This window comes from Perca fluviatilis, chromosome 23, assembly GCF_010015445.1.
Source record: "Perca fluviatilis chromosome 23, GENO_Pfluv_1.0, whole genome shotgun sequence".
Classification (NCBI taxonomy): domain Eukaryota; kingdom Metazoa; phylum Chordata; class Actinopteri; order Perciformes; family Percidae; genus Perca; species Perca fluviatilis.
In genome coordinates this window covers 27,539,107-27,553,662 of record NC_053134.1, presented here as the reverse complement: position 1 = coordinate 27,553,662, position 14,556 = coordinate 27,539,107, and the positions used below count along the sequence as shown (strand labels likewise).

The 14,556-nt window shown below is 41.4% G+C and overlaps 1 protein-coding gene across 1 annotated transcript in view; it reads left to right on the top strand.

The window, feature by feature from the left end:
* Positions 1-2,950: 2,950 nt before the first annotated feature.
* Positions 2,951-14,556, top strand: part of ipo8 (importin 8) — a 48,613-nt gene continuing 37,007 nt past the window's right edge. Inside the window, exons 1-6 of the mRNA XM_039791034.1 lie at positions 2,951-3,384; positions 8,860-8,941; positions 9,808-9,964; positions 12,167-12,325; positions 13,015-13,171; positions 13,415-13,504. Coding sequence (XP_039646968.1) covers positions 3,301-3,384; positions 8,860-8,941; positions 9,808-9,964; positions 12,167-12,325; positions 13,015-13,171; positions 13,415-13,504 — 729 coding nt within the window. The 5' untranslated portion in view covers positions 2,951-3,300. The remainder of the gene's footprint in view (positions 3,385-8,859; positions 8,942-9,807; positions 9,965-12,166; positions 12,326-13,014; positions 13,172-13,414; positions 13,505-14,556) is intronic.

Here is a 14,556-nt window from a genome sequence, read left to right as displayed (position 1 = left end):
TCATGATCTCTTTGTCCACTCCATGAACTCTAAATCGTCTTAAAAATACAGACGCTGACATATCTTAGAGCAAACATACTCCCACTTGATGGGACCACTGTAACTGACAGTCTAATTGTATGCCTAAATACTTATATGTTGTTACCTGCTCAACAAGTACACCTTCAATTTGAAGTGTACTATGATCTCCTATAGACCTGGGGTCAAAAATCATTTCTTTGGTTTTATTTACATTAAGTGTCAAGTTATGCCTGTTGCACCACTTCACTACCTCCTCTATCTCCTGTTTATAGATATCAATATCTGAGTCTTTTGTAAGTAGACTAAGTATGGCCGTATCATCTGAAAATGTAATAATGTGGTTATTTCTATTTATGTTTCTGCAGTCATTTGTGTATATTATAAAAAGTAAAGGAGAGCTTACACAGCCTTGAGGGGCACCTGTACTTATGTTCAGAGTATCAGAAAGAATAGAGTTAACTTTAACCTGCTGCTTCCTGTCTGTCAGAAAAGAACCATACCATCTAATGATGAAGGGGTTCACCTCCATCTGTTGTAATTTACACAACAGTGTCTGAGGGGGAATACAATTAAATGCAGAGCTGAAGTCCATAAATAATAATCGAACATAAGCTGATGGATTTTCAAGGTGCTTTAAGATAGAGTGTACAGTTGTAAGTAAGGCATCGTCAGTACCCCTGCCATTATTATAAGCAAACTGGTAGGGGTCCAAAAGATGCTGTACCTCGCTCCTTAATTTACCGACCATTATACGTTCTAATGATTTCATAACTATTGATGTTAGCGCAACTGGTCTATAATCATTATTATGCTGTGGACAAGGTTTTTTAGGCACGGGAATCAGAACAGATGTCTTCCAAATAGTAGGGATGGTACATGTATCGACAGAGAGTTGAAATAGAGGGCTCCAAGCCGGAGTCAGCTCATCCGCAAATGTTTTCAGAATAAAAGATGAAATGCCATCGGGCCCGCTGGCCTTATTTCTGTTCAACTTTTTAAAAACTGTGGTAACAGCATTAGGGTTAATTATTATTCTGTCCTGTATTAGGTCACATGGTAAGGAGGTAGACAAGTCTCTGCAGCAGGTCACATTGGTTTCATAATCTAGGTCAAAACGTTTATAAAAAATATTAAGATCATTAGCCTTGTCCAAATCATTCCACACATTCAGTTCCTTCTTTCCAGAGTTCATGTTAGTCATTTCTTTCACAGTGTCCCAAAGTTTTTTAGAATTATTTGTTGAAAAGGCTTCCCCTAACTTCGTGTGCTGTGTTCCTCCGAGCCTTCTTAAGTTTCCCCCTCAGGTCTTTTTGGATAGATCTCAGCTCCATTAAATCATTGTTCCGGAATGCTTGCTTTTTCCTCCTGATCAAATGTTTAATTTCAGGTGTGATGTAATCTTTGTTGTTGGGATGTATTGTGATCGTCTTTTTGGCACAACAGTATCAACACAGAAATGAATGTACCCTGTTATCGTTCCCGCATATTGTCAATACTGTTGTCCTGATAGAAAACATCCCAATCTGTGGCCAGAAAACAGCCACTCAACGTCTCCTTGCTATCATCCTGCCACACACTAACAGTTTTTGAAACAGGTTTATTTTTTTTAATAGCACACTTAAAGGTAGGGATCAAGTGGATGGTATTGTGATCCGAATTTGAAAGGGGGGGTTTAATTCTGGCAGCATATGCGTCGTTAATGTTGCCATAGCATTTATCCAGTATCCTACACACTTATAACAATGACTTATTTCAGGCTGAGTCTGTGTTTTTCAGACAACGATGACAAGCCGGAATGAAACAAGCCGAACTGAAATAGGAGTACGAGGCTATTTTTAAAATGTACGGAGTAGAAAGTACAGATAATTGCGTGAAAATGTAAGGAGTAGAAGTAAAAAGTCTGTTGAAAAATAATTACTCCAGTAAAGTATAGATAGGGGCCTACCCAAAATTTCTACTTAAGTAAGGTAACAAAGTATTTGTACTTCGTTACTTGACACCTCTGGACTGTCATGGCGGCTCGTTCAGAATACAATCTCATATTACTAAAATAGTTAACTGAAACATGTTTCTGAAAACATTTTAAGCGAGAAATAGGCCATGCAGTTGCTGAATCTGTCTTCATTTCAGATCAACAAAGGTCAGTTTAAAAGATTTTCGTCAGATTTTGAGAGACTCTAGTCATGCTCATTCTGCTCGCCATTTCTGGGTGAGTCCCGACTGCCGTGTCTCCGACTGAACACGTCAGGTCAGCCAAAATGAACGCCGACAGCCCCCCAGATGGACGACGGCAGGGAACACACAGAACAGACTCGAGTCACCAACCTCGCCAGACTGTCCGACGGACGATTATTGGGTTAATGTGTCAGCACCTTAATATGGATAGTAGCAAACATGCAAATAAAATTATTGAGCACAGAATAGATTTTTTTTTTTTGCTCAAACGGAATTATTTTTTGCTTGTTTAGCCTATGATTTATCATCAAAATGTAATGTTTGTGCTTGCAAAATATATTTCTCCGTGCTCAAAATATACAATTAATCGATCAGGAATGGGGCACAAATACAACGCCACAGGTCATCAGTCTAATAGTGAACAAGAAAGGCAAGGATGCAAGAAGATCAACAACAAAAAAAGGCTGGACTCATACTTTCTTACTGAAAACATGAATAAACCTGTCAACTGGAGCAACCAGTGCATTTTTTGTATTCATAAAATCCTCATAGAAACAGGATTAGCTGATATGATCTAGCTAATCTCTGGAACACACTCCAAAACTGAAGGTGGCGCCGGCAATCATGCACGTTATACGCTGGTTGCCATCAGCCGTTAACACTAATTCCTGGCTAGTGTCTGGCAACAACAGCGCCAGCACTCAGGGTGGCAGCAAAAGTCCCAACCATAGGTCCCCGTCCTAACGAACCACCATGACAGAGAAGAGGAGGAAGCCCGTAAATTGTCTGTTTACGTCCACTGGTTGCCGGTAAAACGGGGCAGGGCCATCGTTCTCTGTCAAGCTAGCCAGAGTTTTACAGAAAGAAAAGCGATTCTGCCTTCAGAATAAACGCACCACGGCTGTTTAAAAGACATTTTGAGTCTTCCGCTGATGAGCCATTTATTTTGAATGTACAGTGACCGGGACTTGTATATGTAACTCGGAGGTTTGACCCTGTTTGGGCCACGGTGAATGCTTAACGCTAGCTTAAATATAAGGCAGAAAGGTAAGCTACATGTATGTGATACTAAAAACACAGAAGGAACCGTGGAATTGAACACATATGGATCCTAACCGCATAATCCAGGCTCTGAAGGGGACTATCGACCCTAATTTGAGGATAGCGGCGGAGAATGAACTCAATCAGGTGCGTGAGCTAAAGTAGTCGGTTGGTTTTTGTTTAGTTTTTTCAGAGGGACATTGCATTAGAGAGCGGACCGTGTTGGTATGGACATGATGCCAGCGTTTGGAGGATGGAAGGCCGAGTTTTGGTGATCGAGCTCGGCTGTGGCCTGGTGATTCTTTAACCCTGCTTTAAGGGGGTTTATATCAGGCCTGGGATAACTGTTCCCCAGCACAGATTGTAGTTCTCCCCACACACAGACTGTTGACACACACACACACACACACACACACACTCTCATTCAGGAAGCTGCGTCGACGAACAATAGGAATCAGGTCTGACAGCCATCACGACCCATCAGGAGCTATGGTGGCTATCCAAACTTTCTCACGTCAACACTAGAGTTCACACAACACTTTATAGAGCTCGGCTGCTGAATTATGTACCCAGACTATCTATCTATCTATCTATCTGGGATGATATGCTTTTGATGCTTCGATTCTTTCATGATAAATGGGTGCCAATTTGATTTGTATTGCGATTTTCATTTCTTCAACAAAAACAAAAGTTGAGTAATACACTTCTAGAGAGAGACAATTTATCATGAGACATTTCTAAAAACTAATTGTTTTCTAAAAAGAATGCATATCAGAAGTCACAGTCTGATATTTATTTCATTTGTAAAGAAGTAATATGTGTTTTCTGCTTTTGCTCTGTTTTGCGGGATGTGACGTTATTTGAATCTATTGATACGTGTTCACGGAGACGTTTTTGTCGTTTTTTACGTGGTGGACAACACGAAAATGTGAACTAATGTATTTCAATGGGAAGCATATTTCGTGGCCACAGCACGAAATTGTAGGGAGTAATCTAAAAAGCCGAAAATCCGCGTAGGGAGATTGGCAGGGGTGGTGGACGGGTCAAACAACACAGGACTTTCACCCGGGCGAGCGGGGATCGCGTCCCGTTTGCGACGCTTTGTTTCCCGGGGATGGCGTCCCTGCGTGTGGCGTTTTGTCCCGCGTGTTACCGGCGTTTAAGGCGCCCTTTCTCCGGCATTTAAGGCGCCCTTTCCCCGTAAGTTTTTTCCTAAACCCAACCTCCGCCGTCCCGTTATTGTGGGGCGTCCCCAGCAGGCCGCCTCCCGGCTTATGGAGCATCCTTTTCGGCCGCCTCCCGGCGGGTCCCCAACGGGCCGCCTCGCGGGCGCCTCCCGGCTTATGGAGCGACCTTTTCGGCCGCCTCCCGGCGTCCTTTCCCCGAGAAAATAATGTGACATTTACACGTAAAAAATAACGTGACAGTTACACGTAAAATATAACGTGACAGTTACACGTAAAAAACGAGAAAAACGTCTCCGTGAACACGTATCAATAGATTAAGAATAACGTGGACATTAACACGAACTGCCGTGAGACCGGGTTGTGGAAACCGTTATGATGTAGTCGCCATCAGCTGTAGCCTACACGTACATCTGAACACATTACTCAGGTACTCGTATCACTTCATTGGCTCCCGGTACAATACAGAATCACTTTCAAAATCCTGCTTATAGTCTGTAAAGCACTGAATGGTTTATCTCCTCAGTACATCTCTGACTTGCTCACTGATCACAACCCCATCAGGCAGAGGCCTTCTCCTGTAGCTGTACAAAGAATTAGATCTAAGGCAGGTGAGGGGGCCTTCAGTTACTGTGGTCTCTGGAACAAGCTGCCTGATGACCTGAGGTCCATCACAACTGTGTCCACATTCAAAACCTTATTTTCTCAGGCATTTGTTGTGTGTGTGTGTGTGTGTGTGTGTGTGTGTGTGTGTGTGTGTGTGTGTGTGTGTGTGTGTGTGTGTGTGGTGTGTGTGTGTGTGTGTGTGTGTGTGTGTGTGGGGGGTGGGTGTGTGTGTGTGTGTTTATTTCTATTTCTCATGCTTTGTTCTAATTGTAAAGCGCTTTGGGTTTCCGTGTAATAAAATTGACATCTGTTCTTAATACTGTTGGTAGAGTGAAGGGTGTTACAACGTGGAGACTGCAGTGCACACAGGGACTAGAGTGTCACGCACACCCCACACCTTTTTGTTTCCTTAGCCTAAATCACACAATTATTGCGCTTATGAAATCGCACGGAGTGATATCGCGATTGATTACCTAATTTGATTTGTTTTTCTGGCATGGCAGCAATATGGTTCTGTAAGTTTGACATCTGTAAACAATCCAAATTTAATGCCATCTCCCTTTCAAATGAGAGGTTAGAGATTAGGTTCAAAACGGGCCTGTTTGCTACGGCCCCGTTGCGTGGCCTGGGGTATTGCTTCTTGCAGCTTTCTCCAGCACCATTGTACCCCGAAATAACTTACAGAAGGACCCCAAAGCAACTCAACTGTATACTACTGACTGTGTACTTCTGTTTCAGAGGAAAACATTATACTACTACAATTTTCAATTTGTTTGCTTTATTGCCATGACAAAATCAATAATCTGTGTTGCCAAAGCATAAGAACAAACATACATAAACGAGTAAATACATCTGATATAATAAAACAAGTTAACAGAATTATGATGCAAATTAACAAATTCTGTGAATGTTCCTCAAAGGGTATGTTGAAACAATATTTACAAAAAAAGAGAGGAAAAAAAACACACAAAAGAAGAAGAATAATGATAATCTACACAATTTTCTACTTATTTTGCCTGGTATCATGGCAGGAGAAGACTGATTTATCTGCTAGCCATGCCGTGCTTTTATCTTCCCCTAATAAAAAAGGAAGCTTTTTGTCCTCAGTGTAGGTAGTGAAGCCTGGTATGCATTTTTCAAATTATTGAAAAATATTTGGTTCTTAAGTCTTCATATTTGGGACAAGTACATAAGAAATACGATTCTGTTTGGAGGTCCTGGTGGCAGTGTGTTCAGACACGTTCCTCTCTTGGTCTCCACAATTTTAAATGGCGACCTCTTTCTTCTTCTTCTACTACATTTACCTGACAGAGAAACGTTACTGGTTACATTGCAGATTCAGATTTTACTCATAAAATATCACAATTAAAAATATGACGAAATTAATATTCATTAAACTATCCAGCATTATATTAGAGGTGAAAGCTCCACCATGAACAGACCTTAGTAAGTACGTTGTGCTGATATAATGCCTCTCTTTCACTTTAAGTAAAAATTGTAATGACTTTTACTGTGCGGTAATAGTTTTAGCCCACTATTAATAGTTTTACTTTGGAAAAAATGTTTTAAGTTCCTCTTAACAGTGCTGGTACCAACTTCGACAACTAGGTATTTCAATTTCGATTTTTATTTTATTTATTTTTTTCTGACCGATAGCCGACTGATAGCCAACTCTCAACATAAGTCCTCAGCAGTCCCCGCAGTGTTGCCAACTCTTTTCCAATTAAAGTAGCTAGCACTAGCTCCAAAAGTTGTTAGATGACGTCACACGCTCATTTGCATATTTGTGAGTGACGTCATCACGTATCAATTGCATTAAGCTTAGTGGCTGTGTCGGCTGAGTAGAGGGACAGAGACCCCGTGCTGTCGGCAGAAGAGCCGTGGACTGTGCTGCTCTGAGCAGCATGCTGTGTGTCTGCCTGGCATAGCACTTTCTAAAGCCAAGTGGTGCGTGTTATCTGTACGTTTTTATGAGCAAACAGCGTGTATGTAAACGCAGAAGAACGGGACGTTGCATTTGGAGCTATCCGCGTGTATGTTTACGCCAGAACGGGACGTTGCATTGGGTTTAGGAAAAGAAGAACGGAGTTGGGTTTAGGAAAAGAAGAATGGGGTTGGGTTTAGGAAAAGAAGAATGGGGTTGGGTTTAGGAAAAGAAGAATGGGGTTGGGTTTAGGAAAAGAAGAATGGGGTTGGGTTTAGGAAAAGAAGAATGGGGTTGGGTTTAGGAAAAGAAGAACGGAGTTGGGTTTAGGAAAAGAAGAACGGAGTTGGGTTTAGGAAAAGAAGAACGGGGTTGGGTTTAGGAAAAGAAGAAAGCAGCGGTTAGGTTTAGGAAACGTGACACGCGGGACATGATCCCCGGTCTCCTGGGTGACAGTCCTGTGTTTGACCCATCCACCAACTTCCCTACGCGGATTTTCGGCCTTTCATACTACTCGCTACGGCGTAAATTGACACGCAATCTAGGGCTGTGACGGTATAGTATTTTTCTTATCGCGGTGACGAAGCAACATATCACCGCGGTATGGCGGTTAACCGCAACCCCCTTACAAGAGTAGCGTAAATTAGAGCGAGAATGGCAGGGGGCCTTAAGTGATTGACGTCAGTGCCCGTGTGGAGAGCAAGCGGTAATGGAGAGCAGCGTATGAGTGCTGCTGTGAGGAAAAGCGAGAGGAAAAAGAGATAGCAAAGATGATGTAAAGTAAACAATAAAACAACAAGCTTGAGCTTCTCAAGACACAGTGGCTTTATCTGTTGTCAATACCGCCGGTAAAGTGAATGGCCGTTACCCCCCCCCCCCCAATAAACATCGGCTTAACCCATAGCACAGTGTTTCCATTTCAGCTCAATGTGAGTCTTTACTGTGTTTTGCTGTCATTTATGGCCACTCTGCTTTCTCTCATCTCCGTTGATCTATTCCACAAACAGTTCAGAAAGCTCTATTGTCAATAAAGTAAAAAGAAAAAAAAAGGTTTGCCGACAATGCCAAGGACAGACGCTCCGCAGCACAGCGGTCTTAGCAGCTGAGCAGACAGAGTGCTCCGTCTAAGATAACCAATATAAGCTGCTCTGTTTAGGCTACAAAACGTGCATGCAGGCTGAGATTCAACCGTTCAGTTTTGTCAGGATTAAGCTATAAGCAGAAAGAAACTCCGTTAGCTGCTAGGCTAATGTGCAATGGTAAACACTGCAGCGCTAACGTTAATGTGTCCACGTCCACCTCGGCTCAATGGACTGTCCATCCTCATGGTGCAAAGCTGAAGTTACGGGCAACTTGCGTTTTTTTTTCTCTCCATAAACTCTTGAATGTAGGATAGAAGACAGTCGATGAGGGTAACTACACAATAATTATTTCTTTCATTATATGTCATATCACACAATATCTGTTCTCCTGTAAGTTACGCGAGCTAAAGGTAAAAAAAATAAATATGCGGTGATGACGTCATGACCGCGGTAGTGGCACGTCACCGCTGGTATTGCGGTGATGCGGTTATCGTCACAGCCCTAACGCAATCTCAAGGTAATGTAAGTCAGTGGCGGCCAACACGGTGTCTACACAGCAGGTTCTCTGATAGGACATTTACATGAATGCAGATTATACATTTATTATAATTTAAAAAAAAGCCGTGTGACTGATATTTTACATGTTGTAACTCTTTAGGTCCTCAACACAGGTAACTATGTTGTGCACACAAGGTAATCCATTGAAATTTGTATTTTTGTCGCATCATGCACACACAAATGGTTTAATGACTTTTAATCCGAACCAAAAAAACTGTCCCTCTGTCCTCTGCTGGTTGTTTGACGCTGAGTCTGCTGTGTGTTTCAGTCGTACAAGATCATCAACTTCGCTCCGACGCTACTTCAGATCATCGTGTCGGAGCAGGTGGAGTTCCCTGTTCGTCAGGCAGGTAGGACTCTCAAACGTTGCTTTGCATCTCATTGCGGAAAGTTTTTTTTGTTGGTATAATGTACGGGTGTAAAGATACATCCTTCTGGATCAATGTATTGATCCAATCCTCAGCGATCCAATATCGTCGATACATTTGCTGTCACCTCATTTAAGCATACGTCTGGTGTTATTCTGTATTGTTGTTAATGTCAACAAATCCCAATAAAACACCAAAACCACCATGTCTTGGTCCAACTTTCTATCATTTCTGACTTCCCTACTCTGTCTGACGCTCTCAGCTCCAAGCCCATGGGTTCCTACTAAAGATGTGACTCTTTAAAATGAATGAAACAAATATAGTGGCTTGTAAAAAAAAAAAAAAAAAGAAAAAAAAAAAGGCTAAGTGATTTCCTAAACACTATTATTGGAGATTACTTTCAGCGGTCGGTTAATCCACATTTGGTGCTCTTGTGCTTTTTTTTCAATAATGTTCCCCCTTTGAACAGTTTTTTTAAGCCATGTACCCCCTAACCAGAGCAAATAAGTTTTGGTAGAAAAAAAGTCTATATAAAGATATCAATACAGCGATGTCAGTGATAGATTTACTAAACAACAGCCTTGTACCTGGAAAACATTTACATGCTGATTTAAAAAAAGGCGAGAAAGAAAAAAACTTGGAGAAAGAAGGAAGTAAGGCAAGAATAGGTCGGAAATAGAAAAGAGAGACACAAACTTCCAAAAAGCAATAAAAACTTCGAGAAAAAAAGAGCATAAGGAAGGCAACACTAGGGTGACAAAAGTGACAAAGTCATGATTGAGTGATTTGAAGATCAACTGGCTAGATAAAGTTCAACATGCTGTCTGTATGGGACTCCCTGTGTGTAGCGGCCATCTACTTGAAGAACATGGTGAGTCAGTACTGGCAGGACAGGGAGCCGTCTCTGGGCGAGGTGGTCTTTCCCTTCAACATCCACGAGAACGACCGGCAGCAGATCAGAGACCACATAGTGGAAGGCATCATCCGCTGTCCAGAGTCCATACGGTACACACACACACACACACACACAAAAATTTGTTTCCGTCTCTTAATTTCTGCAACTCTTTTTTTTTTTTATTGTCCCTGTTTACACCTACATGTTTTAAAATGTTAAGGACAATTGACAAAGTTTTTCAGCTTTCCTATGTATTTTATGGAGGCCACAGTTGGACCCTGAAGGATATGCATAAGGTTCGGTTCATATCACGGTTTGTCACGTTTTTCGGTTCAGTGTAGTACGTATTTGGTACAGAGGGGGGGCATTGCCAATATCAACATGCTTTTCATTTATTTGCCTTAACAGAATTCAGACTATGAACATAAGGAACATAAACACATATTCATTGTTAAATCTGTATCAAAAGAATAGGTTTTCTAATTAGTGCACTCAAAAAATGCTACTGTTTTATTTTTATATAAAAAATGGCCACATCATGGGCACCCAGATAGCTCAGTTGGCTCCCCCCTCTCTCTCCTCTTTCACGTCTTCAGCTGTCTGTCAATTAAAGGCCTAAAATGCCCCCCCCCCCCAAAAAATTGACACATCATAGACCAAGGCCATGAAGCATACCAGCACGGGCCTATTTAAACAACAGTAGCCCATAACATGTCGGTTCTTAATGAAAATATTAGATTTCCCACTTAAATTAAAGTGTAGTATTTTAAATACAATGAAAGGAATATGGCTAGATTGTTTTGAAGAAGAATTAAACACACACATTTAGTACAACATAACCCAAACACACAGTGTACACTTTGAACACTGCTCTGTTCATTCTATTTCCATGTTCAAAATACAGTTAGGGATTCACTGTGTTACTCAAATGTCGGCAGATATTCTAGTGAGTGGCTCAAGTAATGTTACTTTAATCAAATGCAGAAACCCTGTGTCCTCCACGACTGCATATCTGTCGCTATAACCTGCCCAATGCTTTAGTTCTGGATGGGATTGTCCTGTCTGAATCTGCATGGATAGGCTTTTTGAACGCTGCGGTAAGAAGGAGTTCCTCTACCCCACTCTCTCCTCCTTGTCTGTCAGCAGACTAATTGGCATGATGTGTCCGTAAAAGCACGTTGTATAGACCGTTTTCACAGCAGACATGTTGACATGTCATAGTAGGAAAAGCACAGGTGTATTCAAAACCATTACTGATGGCTGCATTCCACTTAGGAGAGGTCCTGGTATTAAACCATTACTGATGGCTGCATTCCACTTAGGAGAGACCCTGGTATTAAACCATTACTGATGGCTGCATTCCACTTAGGAGAGGTCCTGGTATTGGGCATGCTGACTCACTGAAATATCTTACTGGGACTCTTGATGGAACTGATCCATCGTTAAGGTTATCAACTTCAGCTGAGCTTTTCCTACTATGACAAGTCAACATGTCTGCTGTGGAAAAGGTCCATTGGGAAGTATTGCTGTTAGCGTAGGCAACATGTGTTGCACAGTCCTCTTACACAGTCGCTGCCACTTTTTTCTGTCATTGTCGGCTAACCCTAAATCCGAAATGCTCCCAATCAACAGACAGAGACTGACAGCTGCATTTTGTCCGTGCCAACTGCTGTTTCACTGCAGTTTTTTTTTTTTTTCCCCAATACCTTATTTAAAGTTTTTTTTTTTCTGCAAAATCTTTTTGACTGAAATCGGTGAGGTTAAAGCTTTAGGGCGTAACTGTTTGATATTAACGAATGTCCGTTACATTCAAGCCATTGCCAGATGAGTTGCTACAAAGCTAATTAAGACTATCAGCTCCACACAACTCTCTCTGGATCTCTCAGTAGGACTATGTTCAGAAGATTGGTGACTTTCACGTGCAGAAAATCGAGCGAAGATAATGACCTCTTCTGAAGAGTCCATCATGTTTTTTTTAATCCTCTGTGTCCTCCTTGGTTACTAGCAACTGCGTGGAGGGAGGGGTGACGGGGGTGCGCGGTCACGTAATCACGCTTGTATCATGTGGACACGCCGACAGTTTTGTTGTCATTCCCTAGAATTCCTCATGGGGGTGACAGAAACTACGCCCTATAGCTTTAAAATGAACCAAACGATACATACAGTGCATGCCCCGTACTGTGACTAGCGGACCAAACTGTTCAGATTTTATTCTTGAACCGTTCCATCCCTAGTATACAGACACTGAATGAATAACGTTGCTTACCGACTGATACAATAAATGACTCTGTATGTTTTTGTACTGTCCGTAGCGCCCAGCTGACCATGTGTCTGCGAGCCATCATCAAGCATGACTTCCCCGGCCGCTGGACCGCCATAGTGGACAAGATTGGCATGTACCTGCAGTCTCAGAACAGCGGCAGCTGGTATGGCAGCCTGCTGGCTCTCTACCAGCTGGTCAAAACATACGAGTGAGTAACCAGTTCAGGTTCCACTTCGCTGTCTGAACATTACGACTACAGATTTCAAAGAAGGGTGGTTCAATGATAAACTTCATAAGGCTTATGACTAGACAGAAACAAGACTGAGAGAATAACTCTGAACTCAGTATTTAAATCCCTGCAATGTTTCCACAAAAAGTGTTCAGACTGGTTGGTAGGCTTCCACTGTTATTTTCCACACACAGCAAAAAGAATCAGTTTAAGGAAGCTAACCTTGAGTCAAATTAGGGATAGACCGATTATTAGCCCTGGCCGATGATGGGCCTGTTTTTTGCCGATTATCTGTATCAGCGTTTTATTTGCCTGATAGGTGATGAAGTTAATGAATTTAAAAACATTCCAAAATCTTAATTTTGACTTAAATATTTTCATTTTCTCTGTAAATGCATATCCGTTCCAAATATTGGATATATTAGTTGTATTTACTACTAATAATCAGCATCGGTATCAGCTTTGAAAAACCACTAAGGGTTAGTACAAATCAAGCCTCAATCTCCACATCCAAACATCCTTGTAATTAGGAGGACCGGTCACATTTAGTTGCATAAATACCATTGCAGGATTGCACAAAAACAACTCCTGAGTGTTTTGAATGTGAGGCGGTGTAAACTATGACTACGTCTGAGATACTGTGGTATTTTTATTTCTTATTGCTTCAGGTACAGGAAGGCAGATGAGAGGGAGCCGTTGCTGGCAGCCATGCAGATCTTCATGCCCAAGATTCAGCAGCTCATCAGCCAGCTGCTGTCCGATGCCACCATCTTCTCTGTCCTCATCCAGAAACAAATCCTCAAGATCTTCCACGCTCTCGTACAGGTGCGTCTGCGCGTGTGTGTGTGTTTAAAAAGCCAGTGACCGCAGGATTCAGAAATCCACTCGTTGCCTTCATCTGGGACATTAGAAATAGCCTGCAGATAACTCATATTAATACATATGAAACCTATAATAAAATGTACTACGGAAGTGATGATGATGGTGGTGGTGGTGGTGATGATGATGGTGGTGGTGGTGATGATGATGATGGTGGTGACAGCTTTGCTGCTTATTGTTGTCCTGCAGTACTCGCTGCCTCTCCAGCTGATCAACAACACAGTGATGACTCAGTGGATGGAAATCCTCAGAGCCATAATGGACCGAGACGTCCCAGTTGTAAGAGACACACACACACACACACACACACACACACACACACACACACACACACACACACACACACACACACACACACTCACATTGATTTGCATGATTTTCTTGGACCTGTCAATGAATTACACTGACTTCCACAAATATGAAATGTGCCACAATTAGTTCATACCTCATACAACAATTGAACCCTTAAACAAACCAGTAAAAAAGGAATATACAGTAGGTACTATGGGGGTTCTTTGATGAGGCTATATGCCTATGTTTCTATGTATGTAGCTAACTGAATAACCTAAAATATTCAGTGCCAAGTAACAGCAGTCCACCACCACAATTTCACCCCTACATCTCCCCCAGACCACAGAAAAATGAAGTTTCTCCGACAACATACCAACTCCTCAAATTATTAATTAAAGTATTTTTTTGATGAGATACATCAGCTTTGTAAAATAAGGAGAAGGTTTTATGATATAACGACAGTGGTGGAAGAACTATTCAGATCCTTTTTATTGAAGTAAAAGTATTAATACCATACTGTAATAATGCTCAGTTATAAACTAGTCAAACTAAGGTTAAAACAATGACAACATAACATTATCAGATAATTTAGAAAGAAAAAACTATTTACAAATTAAACAGATTAGAATAAAAGATGATAGAGATAAAAATATTGCGACACTATGCGGCATCTGACACAATTTCAGGGTAGTTATTAGGGCTGCACGATATGAGGAAAATATGCAATATGCCCTAACGTTGTTGAATATCGCGATAATAATATAACTTGTGATAAATAAACATTTATTAAAATGTAGCCTACTCAGTTCTGCATTTCTGCTGCTTTCAGTATTTTGCTAAAATACAACAAATTGCTCGTTAAGTGTAGCCATGTTGTGCTTTGTAAATTAAATCTGGGTTTTTTTTGTGCTAAATGTTAACGGTTCAGCAGATAAAATACCTGTAATACTGTACTAATACTGTTACATGATTTTTTAAATTTTTTTATTTTACCTTTATTTAACCAGGTAGGCCGTTGAGAACAGATTCTCATTTACAAC